Source organism: Microcaecilia unicolor, chromosome 2 (genome assembly GCF_901765095.1).
Source record: "Microcaecilia unicolor chromosome 2, aMicUni1.1, whole genome shotgun sequence".
In the NCBI taxonomy this organism is placed as follows: domain Eukaryota; kingdom Metazoa; phylum Chordata; class Amphibia; order Gymnophiona; family Siphonopidae; genus Microcaecilia; species Microcaecilia unicolor.
In genome coordinates, this window is record NC_044032.1 from 594876390 (window position 1) to 594896067 (window position 19678).

At 43.0% G+C, this 19678-nt stretch overlaps 1 protein-coding gene across 1 annotated transcript in view; it reads right to left on the minus strand.

The window, feature by feature from the left end:
* Positions 1-1367: 1367 nt before the first annotated feature.
* ANXA10 (annexin A10) overlaps positions 1368-19678 on the minus strand; it is a 156877-nt gene continuing 138566 nt past the window's right edge. Inside the window, exons 11-12 of the mRNA XM_030191576.1 lie at positions 7567-7689; positions 1368-2025 (exon numbers count right to left, since the gene is read on the minus strand). Of these exons, the coding sequence (XP_030047436.1) occupies positions 1957-2025; positions 7567-7689 (192 nt within the window). The 3' untranslated portion in view covers positions 1368-1956. The remainder of the gene's footprint in view (positions 2026-7566; positions 7690-19678) is intronic.

The window sequence follows — 19678 nt, forward strand, 5'->3', positions numbered from 1 at the left end:
TTGGGATTGATGTCACCGGCTGAGAGTAAGAGAAGGAGTAAAAGAGAGTGGAGGAGAGTAGGAGAGGTGTGGCCACGAAAGCGTCGAAGGCGAGAGGTATTTAGGTGGAATGGGACCTGGACACATATATTGCCGTGACTATGCTGCCCCCTCCACAAAATTGTACAACTCTAGGCTGATGTCTAGGCCTTCTAGAGGTCAGGCTGGCCCTGACTCCAAAATTGAGGGAGAAGAAAAATAAAATCTTTCCAAGTGTCAATTCATTTTATTTTCCTTTCTGTCTTTATGTGAAGATATGGATTTTTATTCTGATTTTATCACCCAGTAGAGACTCTTGACCTAATATTCAGCCACAGTGGCCAGTGTTTGTTTGAAATGCCAATCACTGTGGTCAAGCACCAATATCTGAGTATTCACCAGTGCTGAATATCTGGGTATAAAGGACAGAACCACAAATGTCTGGCTTTTTCCTGTCCTAAGTTATTCAGGTAGTTATCTGGATAGCAGTGCTGATTATTGCCAGTCTCTGAGTAGCTCCTGGCTTTATCCCCAGACTTCTCCAGCTGTATCCAGATGGTGCCAGGTCAGTCTGCAGAGATTTTCAGGCATATGGTCTGGGGGTCCCCCTCCCTCAGCAAAGACCCTTCCCCCAGACCTCACACTCCATCTCCAAATACACACATAGGTGCCCAAGTGATTAAGCCTTGCCATCACACTCTGTTGGGCTCCCTCAAGGTCTTCCACCCCTTAGTAGAGTCCCCCTAGGCCTTCCTTCCCTATGTATTAGTGGTCCAGGGGTCACGGAACAGGAGTGATTCCCAGTTGCTCCTGTTCCTGCAGGTACTAGATTCAAAATTGCACCTGCAATCCTTACTATCTTCACTGGCTTTACTTACTCTGCAGTCCCTATCAAGTCTCACAGTACTATTGCTAGAGGTCAGTCAACCTTAGGCACTTATGTGTGTTTGGGGAGTTGGGAGTATTCTTGGGTGGCAGGATCTTTGCTGGGGGGAGAAGGACCCCCTAGACTGCCCATCTATTTGACAGCACCGGCCCCTTTAAGAGAGGATCCCTGAGCGAATTGGGCAGTGTGTTTGTGCTCAATGCTGCAAGGGAGCAGAATGCAACTTGTGAGGCTGATTGCAAAGTGTGCAATTCCTTTACCATGGGAGTGACTAACCTGTGGTATTGTGTTGTCACTGATCAGTGACTCCTGCATAAACTAAGCTATTGTAAAATGCCATTTTGTTCTGCTGCTTAGTAACCCCCTCCCCCAATTTATGTCAATAGTTTCAGAACATTTAGTCATATCAGATTGTCTTCCACTGATAATATCGTTTATTCATTTACTATACCGTTTCAAATTGTATTCACAAAACAGAACGGTTTACATAGCAATATAAACCACTTTGTTGTTTTTATTGAAAAGCAGATAAGAGCATTGAATAAATATAAAGATCACAATGGGGTATGATATACAATTGCTGTAGAAGACAGTTACCGTACTTTAAGTAGCAATTTTCTTTCAGTTCATGACCTGCTCAGGTATAGACCAGGGTATACTTTCAACTGTCTAGACAACAAACCAATTACAAATTTGAATTTAAGATACAGTATTTTGAAAAATGGAAACATGAATTAATGACTGAGTGGGGATACTGTATTGAGGTTTGAATAAAGTGGGATGGGAATAGATTTATGAGACGAGAACCAGCTATGTGTAGTACAATGTGCAGACTATGGGTTCTTGTTGCAAGTCTAATTCAGACTTTCATGATGGTTTAATAAACTTATTTTATTAAGCTTAAGAGATCTACCAAAGACAGCAACATTCCAAACAAGAGAAACCAAGCAGGTTCTTTTATTTATAACTGTTCTTGCATTCTTAGTATATATATGATTTAAAAATATGTGTTAAAAAAATTAATGTGAAACCACTTTCTTTCTTGTTGCCATTTAATAGTCTTCAGTGTCACCAGCACAGAGAGCAAGCAAAGCTGCCTCATAATGTCCTGAAGCAAAATGCTGCAAGGCAAGGACGATAAATAAGTTAGATGATTTGTAGAGACGGTTGCTATGTTTTTCATGTATTCTGGATTCTTTGCAGGCTATGACAAACCTTGCCCAACAACCCTTCCACAATATCACTTACCAAAGTGTTAAAAGAACTGGACCAAGGACTGATCCCTACGGCACACCTTTGGCAATGCTTTTATCCTCAGGGCATACTCCATTTAATGCTGTCGCCTCCCACTTAATCAGCTTCTAACCCAGTCAATAACTTATTGATTGGAAGATGACAAACCATAATGCACATGCGGACAGATTAAGGATCTAAATGTGCAGTGTCTGGAAAAAAACAGGACCCCCAACATTTTTCCAAATAACCCAAAAACAAATGTACTATTATTTAAAAAAAGGTTATTATTATTATTGGCAGATGTTACTGCAAGATGCTGTAAAAACTGGATGATCCCTGTTTTTAAAATGACATCATTCACGAACTGAACCAAACCAAGAGTGGAAGATGACAAATGTCAAGATAAGCAAATGTTGCAAAAAAAGTTCCTTTAATGGGTAAAGAACATGTAGATACAAGACACAAACAGAGAAACTCAACACAGGTTGTGTTTCAGCTGGACAGCCTTCATCAGGAGAATCTTTTGAGACTCCACAAAACAGAATTTAATCTGACCGAAAATGTCATACACTGCATTAAATTGTCTGTAAGGGTGGATATGATCAACATAACCCCCCCCCCCCTATTTACTAAGCTGCACATTAGCTCACAGAAGCCACCAGCGCGGCTTAGTTAACAGCATGGAAAATGTTTAATCCGCAATGGAATAAACCTGTATTTACATGAACCTACTGCATACCAGCAGTCCAAACTGGACTGGTATGCAATAGGTAGTAATTGAACTGAAAAACCTGGGTCCTCTGATAGTTCAGTCTGGTAGAAGGGTACCCTATAACCCTTAAGCTGGTGGTTTCAGACTAGCCTCTGCCTGATGTCTTCTCTTTAATAAATCTTTTTCTCTTCACGCTCTGTAGCAGCAAAATGGTTTGAGCCACTGGGGCCATGTCCATAGCAATATTTTTTTCCCAACACGACACCAGCAATTAGAGAGCTTGGAGGTAGGGCCAGACATTGCCTTGTCTGGCCTTTCCATTAAAAAGGTGCGCCTCTGCCTCTGTCTTTCTCTATAATTCCGTCTATCCTCTGTCATGTCCTTTCACAGCCTCCTCTTTCATCCAGCCTCCTTTATTCCAGTCCCAGCTCTCTTCCTCTTTTCCTACACAAACTCTCAATTTCAAAACCTTCATGTCCAAAGTTCCCATGCTGTTTAGTGGGACTTAGTAGCATTTAAGTTTTAAAATGCAGACTGTGGAGTTGTACTGACATAGACAGAAGAAGAGTAAGGAAAAACAGATGCTGCTCCAATCTTTGGGTGGGGAGAGAGGGATTTGGCAAGAGAATAGCAAGAGGCCATGGTGGGAAGGAAGAGTGAAAAGCTGCAGAGGGAGGAGGAGGAGGGAATGAAAATTCAATGCTTGCCTCATTTTTAGCCTACATTTCAAATGGAGGGAAGTTTATGAGATCTCCCAGGGGACAATGTCTCCAAATGGGTTAGTATTGCACATGCCATGATAGTATTGTACCTCACTCCTAGCCAGGGTACATGGAGTATGATCTCAGTCTCTCAAATTTTCTGCTGATGCTCACTGTAGTACTTGCATCATATCAAAGAAAGCTTCCTTCTGGAGTTCATGAGATTTACTATGTATAGGCAATCTATCCAAGTGTTCTTGAAAATTCTGTTTAATCAGGCCTGTGACTCTCAAAATGATTGGAAATATTTTTCTCTTTTTGCTATATTTTCTTGGTCTTGGACTGCATTATTTGATACTTGAGAACTTTTCTCTTTTCACACAATTTACAAAGTAATTGCTTGGGACTGTCACCTCTATAATCAATGCCATTCTGTTTTTTCCCCCTCTTTTATCAATATGTCCAGTTTTCTTGCCTCTAGCATTTTATCAGTCAGAACGGAGATGTCCCAGGAGATCATAACCTGTTTATCTCCAAAATTCTCGTAGAGTCATGAACCCAATACTTTTCCAGTACAGCAATATTGCAGTATTTGCAGAGTTCCAATGGATTTCATGTGGCAGTTTGTTGTGCTTCTCTGTATTGACATTTTCTGCTATCAGAACTCTGCGGCCAGTTATAAGATGAGTGACCATTTCCAGCTGTTTCTTACAGAATGTGCAAATAACTGTTGTTCCAGTTTTTTTCTATCCACTGTCCTGGGCTGCAACTATCAGTTGCTCATCCTTAGATTTCAATTCACTTTTCCACAATCATTCATGTGTCCAGTTTTGAACAACAAATGGCTCCTGCAGTAACACATTGTATTTCCCACTTACCATATGCATTTGCCACTTGTTCTTTCACATTTGCTGATCTAATTCCTTGAAGAGTCTTTTTTTTCTCTTCCTTCATCTGTTGCTTCCTTTCGTTTTGGTACTGGTGGATTCTCATTCATTCTTTTTACTCATCAGATGCTTAACACATTGTATTTCCCACTTACCATACGCATTTGCCACTTGTTTTTCTACATTTGCTGATCTAATTCCTTGAAGAGTCTTTTTTTCTCTTCCTTCACAAATTCTGTTGCTTACTTTCTTTTTGGTACTGGTGGATTCGCATTCATTCTTTTTACTCATTAGATGCTTGCCCATGTTTAATGATGGAGATGGATTCTCGATGTTTACTTTCATATTCCTAATATTGCAGTGGATTAAAAATTCAAACACTCTCCCCTTTGTTTTACTTTGAAGGAGGAAAAAAACCTCATAAAACTGTGACAAAAGATGTAAAAAGTAGATCACTTCATCAGTGAACTAACTTGCACACAGTTAAAATGATAATAATAGGTCAAAAAAACAACATACTGTGCAAAGTGTCCAATATTCAATCTACCTTCATGACCAATGTTCAGTAAATCATCAAACACAAAAAAAACTTCCTTCATGTTCAATAAAGTACAAATGCAAATCAAACTGTAATCACTAAAAATGGACACTTATCTTTGTAATAATCATGTCCCAATATTCAGTCGCTCAGTCTGACTACAGTGGAACTTAGCCGAGGGTACTGGCAGATTCCCCTAACAGCTGCTGCTCAGAAGCAATCAGCATTTATTATCCCATTTGGTCTGTATGAGTTTACTGTGATGCCTTTTGGAATAAAAAATGCCTCTGGTACATTTTAGTCCTTGGTGAACCATCTGTTAGATGGACTCCAGGAGAATGCTAAGGTTTATCTTGATGATATTGCTGTGTACAGTCAGACTTGGGTTGACCACCTGATTCATTTGAGTGGAGTACTGGACCAGATCAGGGAGGTCCGCCTGACTATAAAACCCAGCAAATGTCAGATGGGGATGGCAGAAGTGCAATATTTAGGGCACAGAGTGGGAGGTGTGCTAATAAACACTGCTAAACGGAAGAGCAGCTCACTCAGACGCAAATAGAAACCACACACAGAAGCAGCTCAGGGCTGTGCTAGGAAGCACAGCTAAATGGAAGAGCAGCCCAAACAGATTCAAACAACAGATTCAGCAAGTAAAGGGTTAAAGGGACACCACACACAGAGAGCAGCTCAGGGCTGTGCTAGAAACCACAGCTAAATGGAAGAGCAGCCCAATCAGACTCAAACAGAAACTACACAGAGAGACAGCTCAGGGCTGTGCTGGGAACCACAGCTAAACAAAAGAGCAGCTCGCTCAGACTCCACAAGTCAAGGGTAAAAGGGAAACCACACAGAAAGGACTCAAACAGAAACCACACAAAGAGACAGCTCAGGGCTATGCTAGAAGCCACAGCTACTAAATGGAAGAGCAGCCCACTCAGACTTAAACAGAAACCAAACAGAGGTAGCTCAGGATTGTGCTAGAATCCACAGCTAAATGGAAGTGCAAGTTCTCACAGACTCAAACAGCAGATTCAAAAGGTAAAGGGTTTAAAGGCAAACCTCCACACAAAAGTAAAGTTTCAGGAACAAGGTTTAGAAGCAAGTCTTTCAGGTAACTAGCTTCAGAGCCAAGCCACACAGGAACAAATATTCAAAGACAAGACTCACAGAAACAAAGCTAGACAGGAATCAAGGCATGCAGGAATAAAGGCAAGCAGGAAACGGATCCAGACAGGGAACACAAAGACAAGGTTAAGAGACCTGTTGCAAAGGCAAAGGCATGAAAGTTCCAAGGTGATTTATAAATGAGTTTGCTGATGATGATGTCACAACTAGGAATGAGGCTTGGCTGCAGGAACACCAGAGTGAGGCTTGGATGCCGGGGAAATGTGTAGCAGAAGCTGCCATGCAGGAAAAAGGCAGTCCGGAGACATCACAGAGCCACATTACTGGGGAAAAAAATGAATCTGGGTGCAGGGCACGGCCACAACCATGACAATATGTCTCTACCACAACAGAGTGCTTGCTCACCATCCTATGGGAAAGTTTACATTGGGGTGACTGTCCACTGGATTGATAAGAGTCTTTAGAGAGGATGTTTGCTTGTCTGGCCTTAAGAATGAAAGATTCCCACACATTTGATGTTTTTGCATCAGATCTTAAGATCTTCAAATAGGGCTTGCCATCAGATGAAAATTGTTAGAACAATACAATGATTCCAACTTTGTGAAAGCCTTTTCTGTAACTGCTCAGTATAATGATGATAACAAAGATAAAGATGAAGATACAAGTGATGAATTAGACAGCACTAATTCTAATGCCGATGATAATAACAATAATGGTAATAAAATACTCTTTGCTATATAGAAGTCAAGTGTTTCAGAGATTCCCTTGATTATAACCTGCAGATCCAGTCAGAAGACATCAGTAATATTGTAACCTGAGCTGATCTGAAGGCACTTTTGATCAGACTGAACAATCCACTTTCTGCTAGTGCAGTTGTTGAACCTTTTTACCTGTGCTGGATTAATGACTCACACTCACATGAGTGACAGTTATTTTCAAAAATTTAAGGCCCTGTTTACTAAGGTGCGCTAGTGTTTTTAGTGCACGCTATCAATTAGTGCACGTTAACTATTTAGACGCCCATAGGAATATTATAGGTATCTTACATGGTTAGCGTGCTCTAATACTTAGCACACACTAGAAACACTAGCACACCTCTAGCACAGCTTAGTAAACAGGGCCCTAAATAAAGTTGTTGTGATAAAAATATTAACAATAGTGGCATTCATTGTAGTTGTGGTACTTTTACTTTTTACTCAAAAAGTATTATGATTAGGCAATTATTTTTTTACTTAAGTAAATTTTTTAATGTGTTCTCCATTGTACTTTTACTTAAGTACTTTGACCTAGTACTTTGAACAACAGTGGCGACTTCCTTCCCAGTGATTGAAAAAAAAGGGGGGGTCTGGATTTTTATCTGTTAGGGCCCAAAAATCTTTAATTTTACCTTAGTCATGAGATCTTTCTGTTATATTTAAATAAGATAATATTATGATAAAGTGCTATTTTGAAAGAAATACCTTTATGTCATGAAACAGAGATTTTCCATATCTTTCCTTGTACCGTTTTCTTATGTTCATTAGGTCTATTTCACTCCTGGCAATCAGAATCCTTATCACTGTTTTATTATGAAAACCACAGTCCTAAAAAAGAAGTCATACACACTTGTGTGAAAAAAAAAAGAAAACCTTTGAAAGGGATATCTGTGTTAGTGGGGTGTAACAAAAACGACAGAGGCAGATGGCATGCATTTGACAAAGTGGACTCTGATACTCAAAAGCTCATGCCTCAACAAATTGGTTAGTTTATAAGATGTCACACTTGTGTGATGTCATTACAAATTAGACATTCATTATATTTAAAAAAATACAGTCAGGTTATATTTATTAATACAGTAGAGTCTTGATTATCTGACGTAAATGGGACTGGCCCATTGTTGGATAAGAGAAAAGTCAGAATATACGGAAAACAATGTTTACTTAAAAAGTGTTTACTAACGGAACCTTGTAGGTTACAATATGTTTTTAAGTAAAAACACCTGGTCAACAGGATCGGGTCCGGGTGGTCTGGGTCAAGAGGCAGGACTGGCAGTGACATTGAAGCAGCTGAAAGTAGCAGGAAGGTCCGGTGGTCCAAGCCCAGGCAGGATCGAGGCTGAAGAGGCTCACGATTGACGGTTGCAGTGGATGCTGAATTACCGCAGTAAATTGGCCCATCTCCGTTCAGGCCTGACTTCTGACTTCAGCGCATGCCAGGAAAATCACGCATTCACAACAGAAACCCCAAGTAGGCCCAACACAGCTTGCCCCTCACACTCTCAAGGCACGCACTCAGTCAGCCTGTACTCCTCAGGCTCCATGTCCTGCCCGGGCTTGGACCACTGGACCTTCCTTCTACTATGGAAATGTCACTGCTGGTCCTGCCCGGGCTCAGACCAGTGGACCTTCCTGTTACCATGGCAACTTTCGGCCATGGCAGTGTCACTGCCGGTCCTGCCTCCTGACCCAGATCACTCGGACCTGACCCTGTTGACCAGGTATTTTTATTTAAAAACATTTTCTAACCTACAGGGTTATACTAACACTAATCAGCAATTTAAAAAAAAAATTGTAGAGCAATTGTAGGCAAATTGAGCACAAAAACTGCGCAGTGACTTCACCAGGGGATCTGTCGGATAAGCTGGATCGTCGAATTACCAAAGGTCAGATAATTGAGACTGTACTGTACTTGATATTACACTATAACTCACCTTTCACTGTGTAATGGTTAGTAGTATAGATTAATAGAGTAGTGCAGTGTTTCCCAAACTGTCAAGAGAGGTCCCAGTCTATTAGGTTTTCAGGATATCTGACATGAATGTTCATGAGATAAATATTCATGCAAAGGAGACAATACATGCAAATCTATTTCATGCATTTTCATTGCAGGTAACCTGAAAAACCAACTGGCTGTGCATCCCTAGGACAGTTTTAGAAGAATCACTGCATAGTGTTGCATTGTACATGTAAGGGTAACAGACTTTCTATTGTGACATTTCTCTCTCTTTGGTTTTCCTTGTTTCCTTTACAGTTGTCATTGGCATAGAGTTGGGATGCCTTGTTTCTCCAGAAAATGCACCAAAGTTCCACTTACAAAGCTCTGCTTCATGGGATATTAGTCACTCAGGATGAACTTTTATTGGAAAACTTTGTAACTGGGCACCAAAGTTAGATGCCCAGACACAGCACACTGAGCACTAATCTGGATGCCAAGGCTCTGTTATAGAATGCTAATATAAATCAGCATCTACATGCTTACAATTAGGCTCAACCACTTAATGTCATGTCCATAACAGGCATAAATGTGTGCATATAAATGCAGCTTTTTAGCACATAAGTTACAGTATGTACAGTATTCTATTACCTATGCATGTAAGTGGGAGCCCACCTATGTCAAGCCACATGTAACTCCCATGCTTTACACGCTATGTGAATTGAGCACCTAAATTATAGAACAGCCCTGAGCACTCAGCTAGCACCTGCACACGGAAGTGCTAGTATTCTATAAATTTAAGCGTATATATGATGCTTATATTTAGATGCCCTGATATAGAATGAGGGGATAAGAGGGTAAATCTACAACAGGGTGCCTATTTTTAGCCTATTTTATAAAGACACATAGGTGTAGATTTCCAGAGCAGGCCTAAATGTTAGCACATAAACCTGCTTATAATCGAACGAGAAAAACGCCCAAGTTCCGACCTAAATCGGGAGATGGACATTTATCTCACAAAAACGAATAACGCGGTATAATCGAAAGCCGAACTTGGACGTTTTCAACTGCACTCCATCGCGGCAGGGGCGTAGCCACGGGTGGGCCTGGGCACCCATTTTCCCTCCAGGCCCGCCCATCCTTCGCACGCTGTCGCTGCCCTTTTGTCACGCGGAGGCAGCGTTCAGCGTTTCCTTCCTGCCCTGTCTTCTCCCCAGGCTCCCCTGCATCGTCCCGGCCTGCAAGTGGAATCGTTTTCCTTTTCCACCATTGCGCTGCGCTGCCATACACACAGGCAGCTTCGCTCTTCCCCTGCCGCGTCCATTCTGGCCCTCTCTGATGCACTTCCTGTTAGGGCCGGATGAACATGGCGGGGGAGGAGCGAAGCTGCCTGTGTGTATGGCAGCACAGTGCGACGGCCGAAAAGGAAAACGATTCCTCTTGCAGGGATGATGCAGCGGAGCCTGGGGAGAAGACAGGGTAGGAAGGAAACGCTGCCTCCGCGGGACAAAAGGGCTGCGACAGCACGAGAAGGATGTGGATTCGCGGGCCTGGGGGGAAAGTGGCTGAGCTGCTGGGACATAGGAGGGAGAGGAGGAAGGGACTTGAGGGAAGGGAGAAGCTGCTGGGACATGGGAGGGAGAGGAAGAAGGGACTGGAGGGAAGGGAGAAGCTGCTAAGACATGGGAGGGAGCGGAAGAAGGGACTGACGGGAAGGGAGAGCTGCTGGGACATGGGAGGGACTGGCGGGAAGGGAGAGAGCTACTGGACATGGGAGGGAGAGGAGGAAGGGACTGGAGAGCTGCTGGACAAGGGAGGAAGAGGAAGAAGGGACTAGAGGGAAGGGAGAGAGCTGCTGGACATGGGAGGGAGAGGAGGAAGGGGCTGGAGAGCTGCTGGACAAGGAAGGAAGAGGAAGAAGGGACTAGAGGGAAGAGAGCTGCTGGACATGGGAGGATAGGGAGAGAAAGAGGGGAGATGGATGAAAGGATGCAGAAAGAAAGGGGAGAAACTAGAAGGATGTGGAGAGCGGGAGGAGACTGAATAGAAAAGGGTAGAGAGATAGACACTGGATAGAAGGAGAGGGGAGATAGAGACACTAGATGGAAGGATCAGGAGAGAGGGTAGATGAGTGGAAGGATAAGGAGAGAAAGAGGGAAGACACTGGATGGAAGGGTAGGGAGAAAAAGGAGACGCTGGATGCAAAAGAGAGAGGGGAGACACTGGCAGGATGGGGAGAGAAAGAGGGGAGCTGCTGGATGGAAAGAGGGAAAGGACAGAGTAGGGAAAGACTGGAGAATAAGAGGAAGGGGCATGTGGCGAACAAGGGTGAGGAAAAGATGAAAAGCCATAGGTGATGAATGGACAGGAAACCCTGGCAAGAGAAAGACGAAGGAAAGCAGAATCTAGAGACTGGGAGCAACACAATGAGAAAACGTAAATGGCCATACAACAAAGGTAAAGAAAATAATTTTATTTTTAATTTAGGATAAAGTAATATGGTACCTGTGTTAATAAAGTTTCAGAGACCAATACTTCCTTCCTTAGGTCAGGAGATATCTACTGTAACAGCATTATGCTGACCTGAGACAGGAGGTTTTGGCCTCTGAAAGCTCACTGAAAAGTGTGACTAAATATTTCCTGGGGGAGGGGGGTAGAGAGAAAATTTTGTGCCCACCCTCTTTGGGTTCAGGCCCACCCAAAATTGGCAGTCTGGCTACGCCACTGCATCGCGGAAGCGTACAAAGTTGACGGGGGCGTGTCGGAGGTGTGGTGAAGGCGGGACTGGGGCATGGTTATCACCCGAACAGAGATGGGCGCCTTTTGCCGATAATGGAAAAAAAGTATGCGTTTGTGGCTAGAATTTAGGGCACTTTTCCTGGACCCTGTTTTTTCACGAATAAGGCCCCAAAAAGTGCCCTAAATGACCAGATTACCACTAGAGGGAATCGGGGATGACCTCCCCTGACTCCCCCAGTGGTCACTAACCCCCTCCCACCACAAAAAATGATGTTTCACAACTTTTTATTTTCACCCTCAAATGTCATACCCACCTCCCTGGCAGCAGTATGCAGGTCCCTGGAGCAGTTGTTAGGGGGTGCAGTGGACTTCAGGCAGGTGGACCCAGGCCCATCCCCCCCTACCTGTTACAATTGTGCTGCTTAATGCTTAGTCGTCCAACCCCCCAAACCCACTGTACCCACATGTAGGTGCCCCCCTTCACCCCTTAGGGCTATAGTAATGGTGTAGACTTGTGGGCAGTGGGTTTTGAGGGGGATTTGGGGGGCTCAACACACAAGGGAAGGGTGCTATGCACCTGGGAGCTCTTTTACCTTTTTTTTGTTTTTGTAAAAGTGCCCCCTAGGGTGCCGGTTGGTGTCCTGGCATGTGAGGGGGACTAGTGCACTACGACTCCTGGCCCCTCCCACGAACAAATGCCTTGGATTTATTCGTTTTTGAGCTGGGCACTTTCATTTTCCATTATCACTGAAAAACAAAAATGCCCAGCTCACAAATTGTCAAATAAAACATGGACGTCTATTTTTTTCTAAAATACGGTTCGGTCCGCCCCTTCACGGACCCGTTCTGGGAGATAAACGCCCATGGAGATAGACGTTTTCGTTCGATTATGCCCCTCAAAGTATGCATATATTTAATAAAATGTGCTCATAAATCGTGACTTTACCTGCACTCTGCCCAAACTCTTCCTCTGAACATGCCTACTCTAAGTATGCACTGGTGTGACCTAATTTTATAAGAAGCATTTTACCTGGGACAAAAAAATACCTACTGTACCAGAATGTACACTGATTCAGAAGCTTCCAGGCTTTCAGGTGGTATATAAGAAAATAAATAGAAACGTAGAAAAATATAGGCAGATGAAGACCATCCTGCTTATAATTGAACGAGAAAAACGCCCAAGTTCCGACCTAAATCGGGAGATGGACGTTTATCTCACAAAAACGAATAAAGTGGTATAATCGAAAGCCAATTTTTGGACGTTTTCAACTGCACTGTGTCGCGGATGCGGACAAAGTTGATGGGGGCGTGTCAGAGGTATGGCGAAGGCGGAACTGGGGCGTGGTTATCTGCCGAACAAAGATGGGCGCATTTCACCGATAATGGGAAAAAAGTATGCGTTTTTAGCTAGAATTTAGGACACTTTTCCTGGACCCTGTTTTTTCACGAATAAGGCCCCAAAAAGTGCCCTAAATGACCAGATGACCACTGGAGGGAATCGGGGATGACCTCCCCTGACTCCCCCAGTGGTCACTAACCCCCTCCCACCACAAAAAATGATGTTTCACAACTTTTTATTTTCACCCTCAAATGTCATACTCAGCTCCCTGGCAGCAGTATGCAGGTCACTGGAGGAGTTGTTAGGGGGTGCAGTGGACTTCAGGCAGGTGGACCCAGGCCCATCCCCCCTACCTGTTACAATTGTGCTGCTTAATGCTTATTAGTCGTCCAACCCCCCCAAACCCACTGTACCCACATGTAGGTGCCCCCCTTCACCCCTTAGGGCTATAGTAATGGTGTAGACTTGTGGGCAGTGGGTTTTGAGGGGGATTTGGGGGGCTCAACACACAAGGGAAGGGTGCTATGCACCTGGGAGCTCTTTTACCTTTTTTTTTGGTTTTGTAAAAGTGCCCCCTAGGGTGCCCGGTTGATGTCCTGGCATGTGAGGGGGACCAGTGCTCTACGAATCCTGGCCCCTCCCACGAACAAATGCCTTGGATTTATTCGTTTTTGAGCTGGGCGCTTTCATTTTCCATTATCGCTGAACAACAAAAACGCCCAGCTCACACATTGTTGAATAAAACATGGGCGTCTATTTTTTCCCAAAATACGGTTCGGTCCACCCCTTCACGGACCCGTTCTTGGAGATAAACGCCCATGGAGATAGGCTTTTTCGTTCAATTATGCCCCTCCATATGGCCTATCCAGACTGCCCATCCATGCAATCTACTCTCCCTATCATTCCCTTATGTACTTGTCCCTAGCTTTCTTGAATTCACACTGTTTTCATTTCCACCACTTCCACTGGGAGGCCATTCCACTAATTCACCACCCTTTACATGAAGAAGTATTTCCTCAGGTTACTTCTCAGTCTATCCCTTTTCATCTTCATCCTGTGCCCCCTCATTCCAGAGTTTCCTTTCAATTGAAAGAGACTCACCTCCTGTTCATTTATGCTGTGTAGGTAGTTAAATGTCTATCATATCTCCCCTATCCTGCCTTTCTTCCAAAGTATACATATTGAGATTTTTAAGTCTGTCCCCGTACGCTTTATGACAAAGGCCACCAATCATTTTAGTAGCCACCCTCTGGATCGACTCCGTTTAGCTTTTGCCATTACCTTTTCTACCTGTTTGGCCACCTTAAGATCATCACATATGATTACACCCAAGTTTCGCTCCTCTTTTGTGCACTGAAGTTCTTCACTTCCTAAACTGTACCGTTCCCTCAGTTTTTGCAACTCAAATGCATGACCTTGCATTTTTTAGCATTAAATCTTAGCTGTCAAATTCCAGACCATTCCTCTGACTTCGCTAAGTCCTTCCTCAGTTGTCCACACCATCAGGGGTGTCTCCCTATTGCAGATTTTGGTATCATCCGCAAAGAGGTAAATAGTTGTGGCTGATGGCTCGCCAAACTCCTCTGTACATCCCTTCATGCACTTTTTGGTGTACTTCTGGATATGTTTCTCTTTTACTTGTTTTTCAATTATTTTTAATATTCACAGTTCTATACCGTTTGTGATAAGTGTGCTATGATTGTGACTAACTTTTACGTTCTTTATAACGTATTATTTATTCATTCATCTAAAGAGATTGTGCTAAATATTTATTTTAAATTGATATCTTGCTCACCTTCTTGTCATTGCTAATTATCCAAATAACTGAGAGAGAAGCAGTGTCCCTCTTCATGGTCATTGCAGGTAATGTGAGGTATGGTGCACAGAATATATATTGCCCTAGATCCTTCTCTCACAGATATTGGATTCTGTTTACCTCTAGGAAGCTTTCACTAACTAGTCCCTAAAATCATGACTAGTTAGTGAAAGCTTCCTAGAGGTAAACAGAATCCAATATCTGTGAGAGAAGGATCTAGGACAATATATATTCTGTGCACCGTATCTCAACTTGGTGAACATATCAGATAAAATTAGAACATGTTCAAACCCCCTCATGTCTTTCTCTAAAACTGTATAGTTGATATTTGTTTATTTATTAAGATTTATTTACCACTTTTTTGAACGAATTCACTCAAGGTGGTCTACATTAAGAATAAACCAAACATGAGCAATAGACAATTACATCAGTAAAAACATTCAAATAACAATACAAAGAGGGGCATTTTTGAAAGGGACATCCAAGTTGCGATTTGGACGTCCTTGGAAAACGGCAAAATCTAGGGGCGAGGAAACTCGTATTTTCAAAACAAGATGGACGTCCATCTTTTGTTTTGAAAATACCGACAGATATGTTTCCGCCAATAAATAAGATATATTATATACAGCCAAAAAAATTACCTGATTCACAATCAACTCCAGAGGCTCACTCCACACAGAAAAGGGACGCATTGAATATAACAGAAATTCTAGATACTTCTATGACTGAAGAAACTGAAAGGTGGACTTTGATAGTCTCCTTTGTTTTCGAACAGGACTTGGAACATATTAAAATATTGTATTTCAGAAATGCAAAAACACTTTTCCTAGGTAAAAAAGTATGGATGTTCCCAGATGTAACAAGATCCACTCAGGAGAGAAGAAAAGCTTTCCTGGCCATGAGGGCTGATGTTATAGCTCTGGGAGCATCCTTTTACTTAAACTATCCATGTAAATGTGTAGTAAAGGTTTTAGGGATAAAATATGTGTTTTTTTCAGCCTGAACATTTGAGTGAATTTATTAAGGTGAAGAAATTGGCTGCTGGTTAGAACAAGCTAAGTGATGTTAGATAGAGTAGAGGTCTGATATGCTATATGCTTTAAATTTTGTTTATATTTTCTTTATGTTTCATTTTCCTTCACGGGTCACCAGGTTCTAGTGGTCTAAAGAGGATTAATCAATATACTTCTAGAAAGTTATGTTAATAGTTAGTTAATATAAATCCGTACTGCCTGTTCAAGTTGTATATGACTTGTATTGTATATTGAAAATGCAAATAAAAAAAAAAAAAAAAACAAAATACCGACAGGGACTTCCAAATCCTTAAATTTCGTTGGACGTCCCTAGACATGGACGTTTCGGATTTTTGGTGATTTTCGAAACCAAAGACGTCCATGTCAGAAATGAACAAATGCAAGCCATTTGGTCGTGGGAGGAGCCAGCATTTGTAGTGCACTGGTCCCCCTGACATGCCAGGACACCAACCGGGCACCCTAGGGGGCACTGCGGTGGATTTCATAAATTGCTCCCAGGAACATAGCTCCCTTACCTTGTGTGCTGAGCCCCCCAACCCCCCACCAAAACCCACTACCCCCAACTGTACACCACTACCATAGCTGTTAAGGGTGAAGGGGGCACCTAGATGTGGGTACAGTGGGTTTGTGGTGGGTTTTGGAGGGATCGCTGGTTCATCCACAAATGTAACAGATGGGGGGGGGGGGGGCTGGGTCCGCCTGTCTGAAGTGCACTGCAGTACCAACTAAAACTGCTCCAGGGACCTGCATACTGCTGTCATGGACCTGAGTATGACATCTGAGGCTGGTATAGAGGCTGGCACAACATGTTTTTAAAGATGTTTTTTGAGGGTGGGAGGAGGTTAGTGACCACTGAGGGAGTAAGGGGAGGTCATCCCCAATTCCCTCCAGTGGTCATCTTATCATTTCAGGCACCTTTTTGTGCCTTAGTCGTAAGAAAAACACGTCCGGGTGAAAACGTCCATGTGCTCGTCAGGGACATCCTTGGTTTTTTTTTATTATGGGTCAAGGACGTCCAAGTGTTAGGCACTCCCAAGTCCTGCCTTCACTATGCCTCTGACATGCCCCCTTGAACTTTGGCCATCCTTGCGATGGAGTGCAGTTAGAGATGTCCTAAATCGGGTTTCGATTATACCGATTTGGACATCCCTGGGAGAAGGACATCCATCTTCCGATTTATGTTGAAAGATGGACATCCTTCTCTTTCGAAAATGAGCCCAAAAGTATGGCATACAGGAGCATAATCTAAAGGGATGCCCAAGTTTTCCTGGGGACGTCCTCGCAGGTCGGCTCCAGCAAGAGGCAGGGAAACCCGTATTATTGTAACAAGATTGGCATCCATTCGTTTCGATAATACGGTCGGGGACGCCCAAATCAGCAAATTTAGGTTGACCTTAGAGATGGTCGTCCCCAGCAGAGATGGTCATCCCCAGGACGTGGTCATTTCTGATTTTCAGCGATAATGGAAAGCGAGGACGCCCATCTCAGAAATGACCAAATCCAAGCCATTTGGTCATGAGAGGAGCCAGCATTCATAGTGCACTGGTCCTCCTGACATGCCAGGACACCAACCAGGCACCCTAGGGGGCATTACAGTGGACTTCACAAATTGCTCCCAGGTACATAGCTCCCTTACCTTCAGCCAGATGCACTAACTGAACGGAAAAAGCCCTTCCCTTACCGATCCCTTAGCGATTCGGTAAGAAACGGGCATGCATGAAGGAAATCACATGCAAATGAGCTGCTCGCTGTTAGCTCATTTGCACATGATTTCCTTCCTAAGGAGGGGAAGCCAGTGCAGAGCAGTCAAGCATTATGTGTGGCTGCTCTGCGCATGCCAAAGACGGCTTCATACATGTAGACAAGCTGCATGTATAATAGCCTTCTACAAAATTTAATAAATTGCTGTCTACAACCTTAGAAAAACACAAGTCCAGGTGAAAATGTCCAAGTGCTCGTCATGGACGTCTTTTTTTTTTTTGAGTATTGGTGAAGGACGTCCTTCGCTGTGCCTCTGTCCCTCTGCGATGGGCAGTTGAGGATGTCCAAAATGCGGATGTTTCTGTGAGAAGGATGTCCATGCCTTTGCTATGCCTCTGACATCCCCTTTATTTATTTGGATTTTGGATCACTAGTAGCAGCAGTGGGATTTGAACTGGCCATTTCTGGATTGCAAGACCAGTGCTCTAGCCACTAGGCCACTTCACTCCCTTGAAATTTGGCTGTCCCTTGGGGGGGGGGGGCAGTTCAGGACGTCCAAAATGTTTGAAAGAAGGATGTCCATGCCTTTGCTACGACTCCGCTGACACACACATATCTCCCCCGCCCAGGGACCTGCATACTGCTGCGATGGACCTGATTATGACATTTCAGGCTGGCAAAAAAAGTTTTTAAAGTTGTTTTTTTCAGTGTGGGAGGGGGTTAGTGACCACTGGAGGAGTCAGGGGAGGTCATCCCCGATTCCCTTCGGTGGTCATATGGTCAATTTGGGCACCTTTTTGAGGCTTGTTGTAAGAAAAAATGGACCAAGTAAAGTCGCCAAAGTGCTCCTCAGGGATGCCCTTCTTTTTTCCATTATCGCTCAAGGACGCCCATCTGTTAGGCACACCCCAGTCACGCCTTCGCTACGCCGCTGACATGCCCCCGTGAACTTTGGTCATCCCCACGATGGGAAGCAGTTAGGGACGCCCAAAATTGGCTTTTGATTATGCTGATTTGGGTGACCCTAAGAGAAGGACACCCATCTCCTGATTTGTGTCGAAAGATGGGCGCCCTTCTCTTTCAAAAATAAGCCTGATAGTATACTACTTACTATGCCAACACAATATGTAATATAACACATTAATTGACAGTGTAGGGTATATTCAAAGATGGAACATATAGATAGGTAAGAGAGTAAGAGGAGTTAGAAAGTAAGGTGACCGATTTAAAGAAAGTTGCACATGAGGTTAGAGAAATTGTTAACATATAGAAAGGTAAGAGAGTAAGAGGAGTTAGAAAATAAGGTGACTAACGTAAAGAAAGGTGCACATGAGGTCAGATGGGTAAATATTATATCAGCTAGGGTAGGAGTGGAGAGTGTTACAAAAGCACTGTAACCACTTTTTCACAAGGAAACATCTACTTGATGAAATAAAAAGGTAAAAGGTAAATGACCTCATAACTGGAATGATCTTTGATGGCAGCTTCAGAGGTTGGGAAGTATGACCAATACTGGACAGGCTTCTACGGTCTGGGTCCTGTACATTAATTTATTTATAAAATTTCTAGCCCACATCATCAACAAAGCAAAAACAGATCAGGATCAAGGCTGGGGTGAGCTTTGATAGCAACTCCAGTAGTTGGGAAGTAGGGTCAGTGCTGGGCAGACTTCTATGGTCTGTGCCCCAAAATTAGCAGGGACAGACAGAGATTAAGGTGCTCATTTTCAGAGCACATAGACTTACAAAATTAAATAGCAAGTCTATGTGCTTTGAAAATGAGCCTCTAAGTATGCAAGTATTAAATTATGAAGAAGTGGAACCTCTGCAGAGTATTCAACTTTGGCCATCTTGTTGGGTAGACTGGATGGATCATGCAGGTCTTTGTCTGCCAACATTTACTATGTTACTATGTAAGTAGCATCGTTTACATTTGCTAATCCAGTTTTTTTATATCCCTTTTTATATCAATCCAAAAATATAATTTTCTCATGTTTTTAAATATGGTCTCAGCAGCAAAAGGACCTGTTTTATCTTGGAAAGTCTATAAAATTTCTTTTTTTGATCTATTTCTGGTACAACTAATTTCAAAGTCCTTGTCTGTAATTTTAAAATTAATGACATTAAACAGCATTCTTTAAAATTATCCTCTCTGTTTCTCCATAATTTCTTTATTTTATCAAATAAATCTTGAGTAATGAGTGTCTGAACAGTGTCTAATGCCTGAATAATCTTTCTTAGAGCAACATCAAA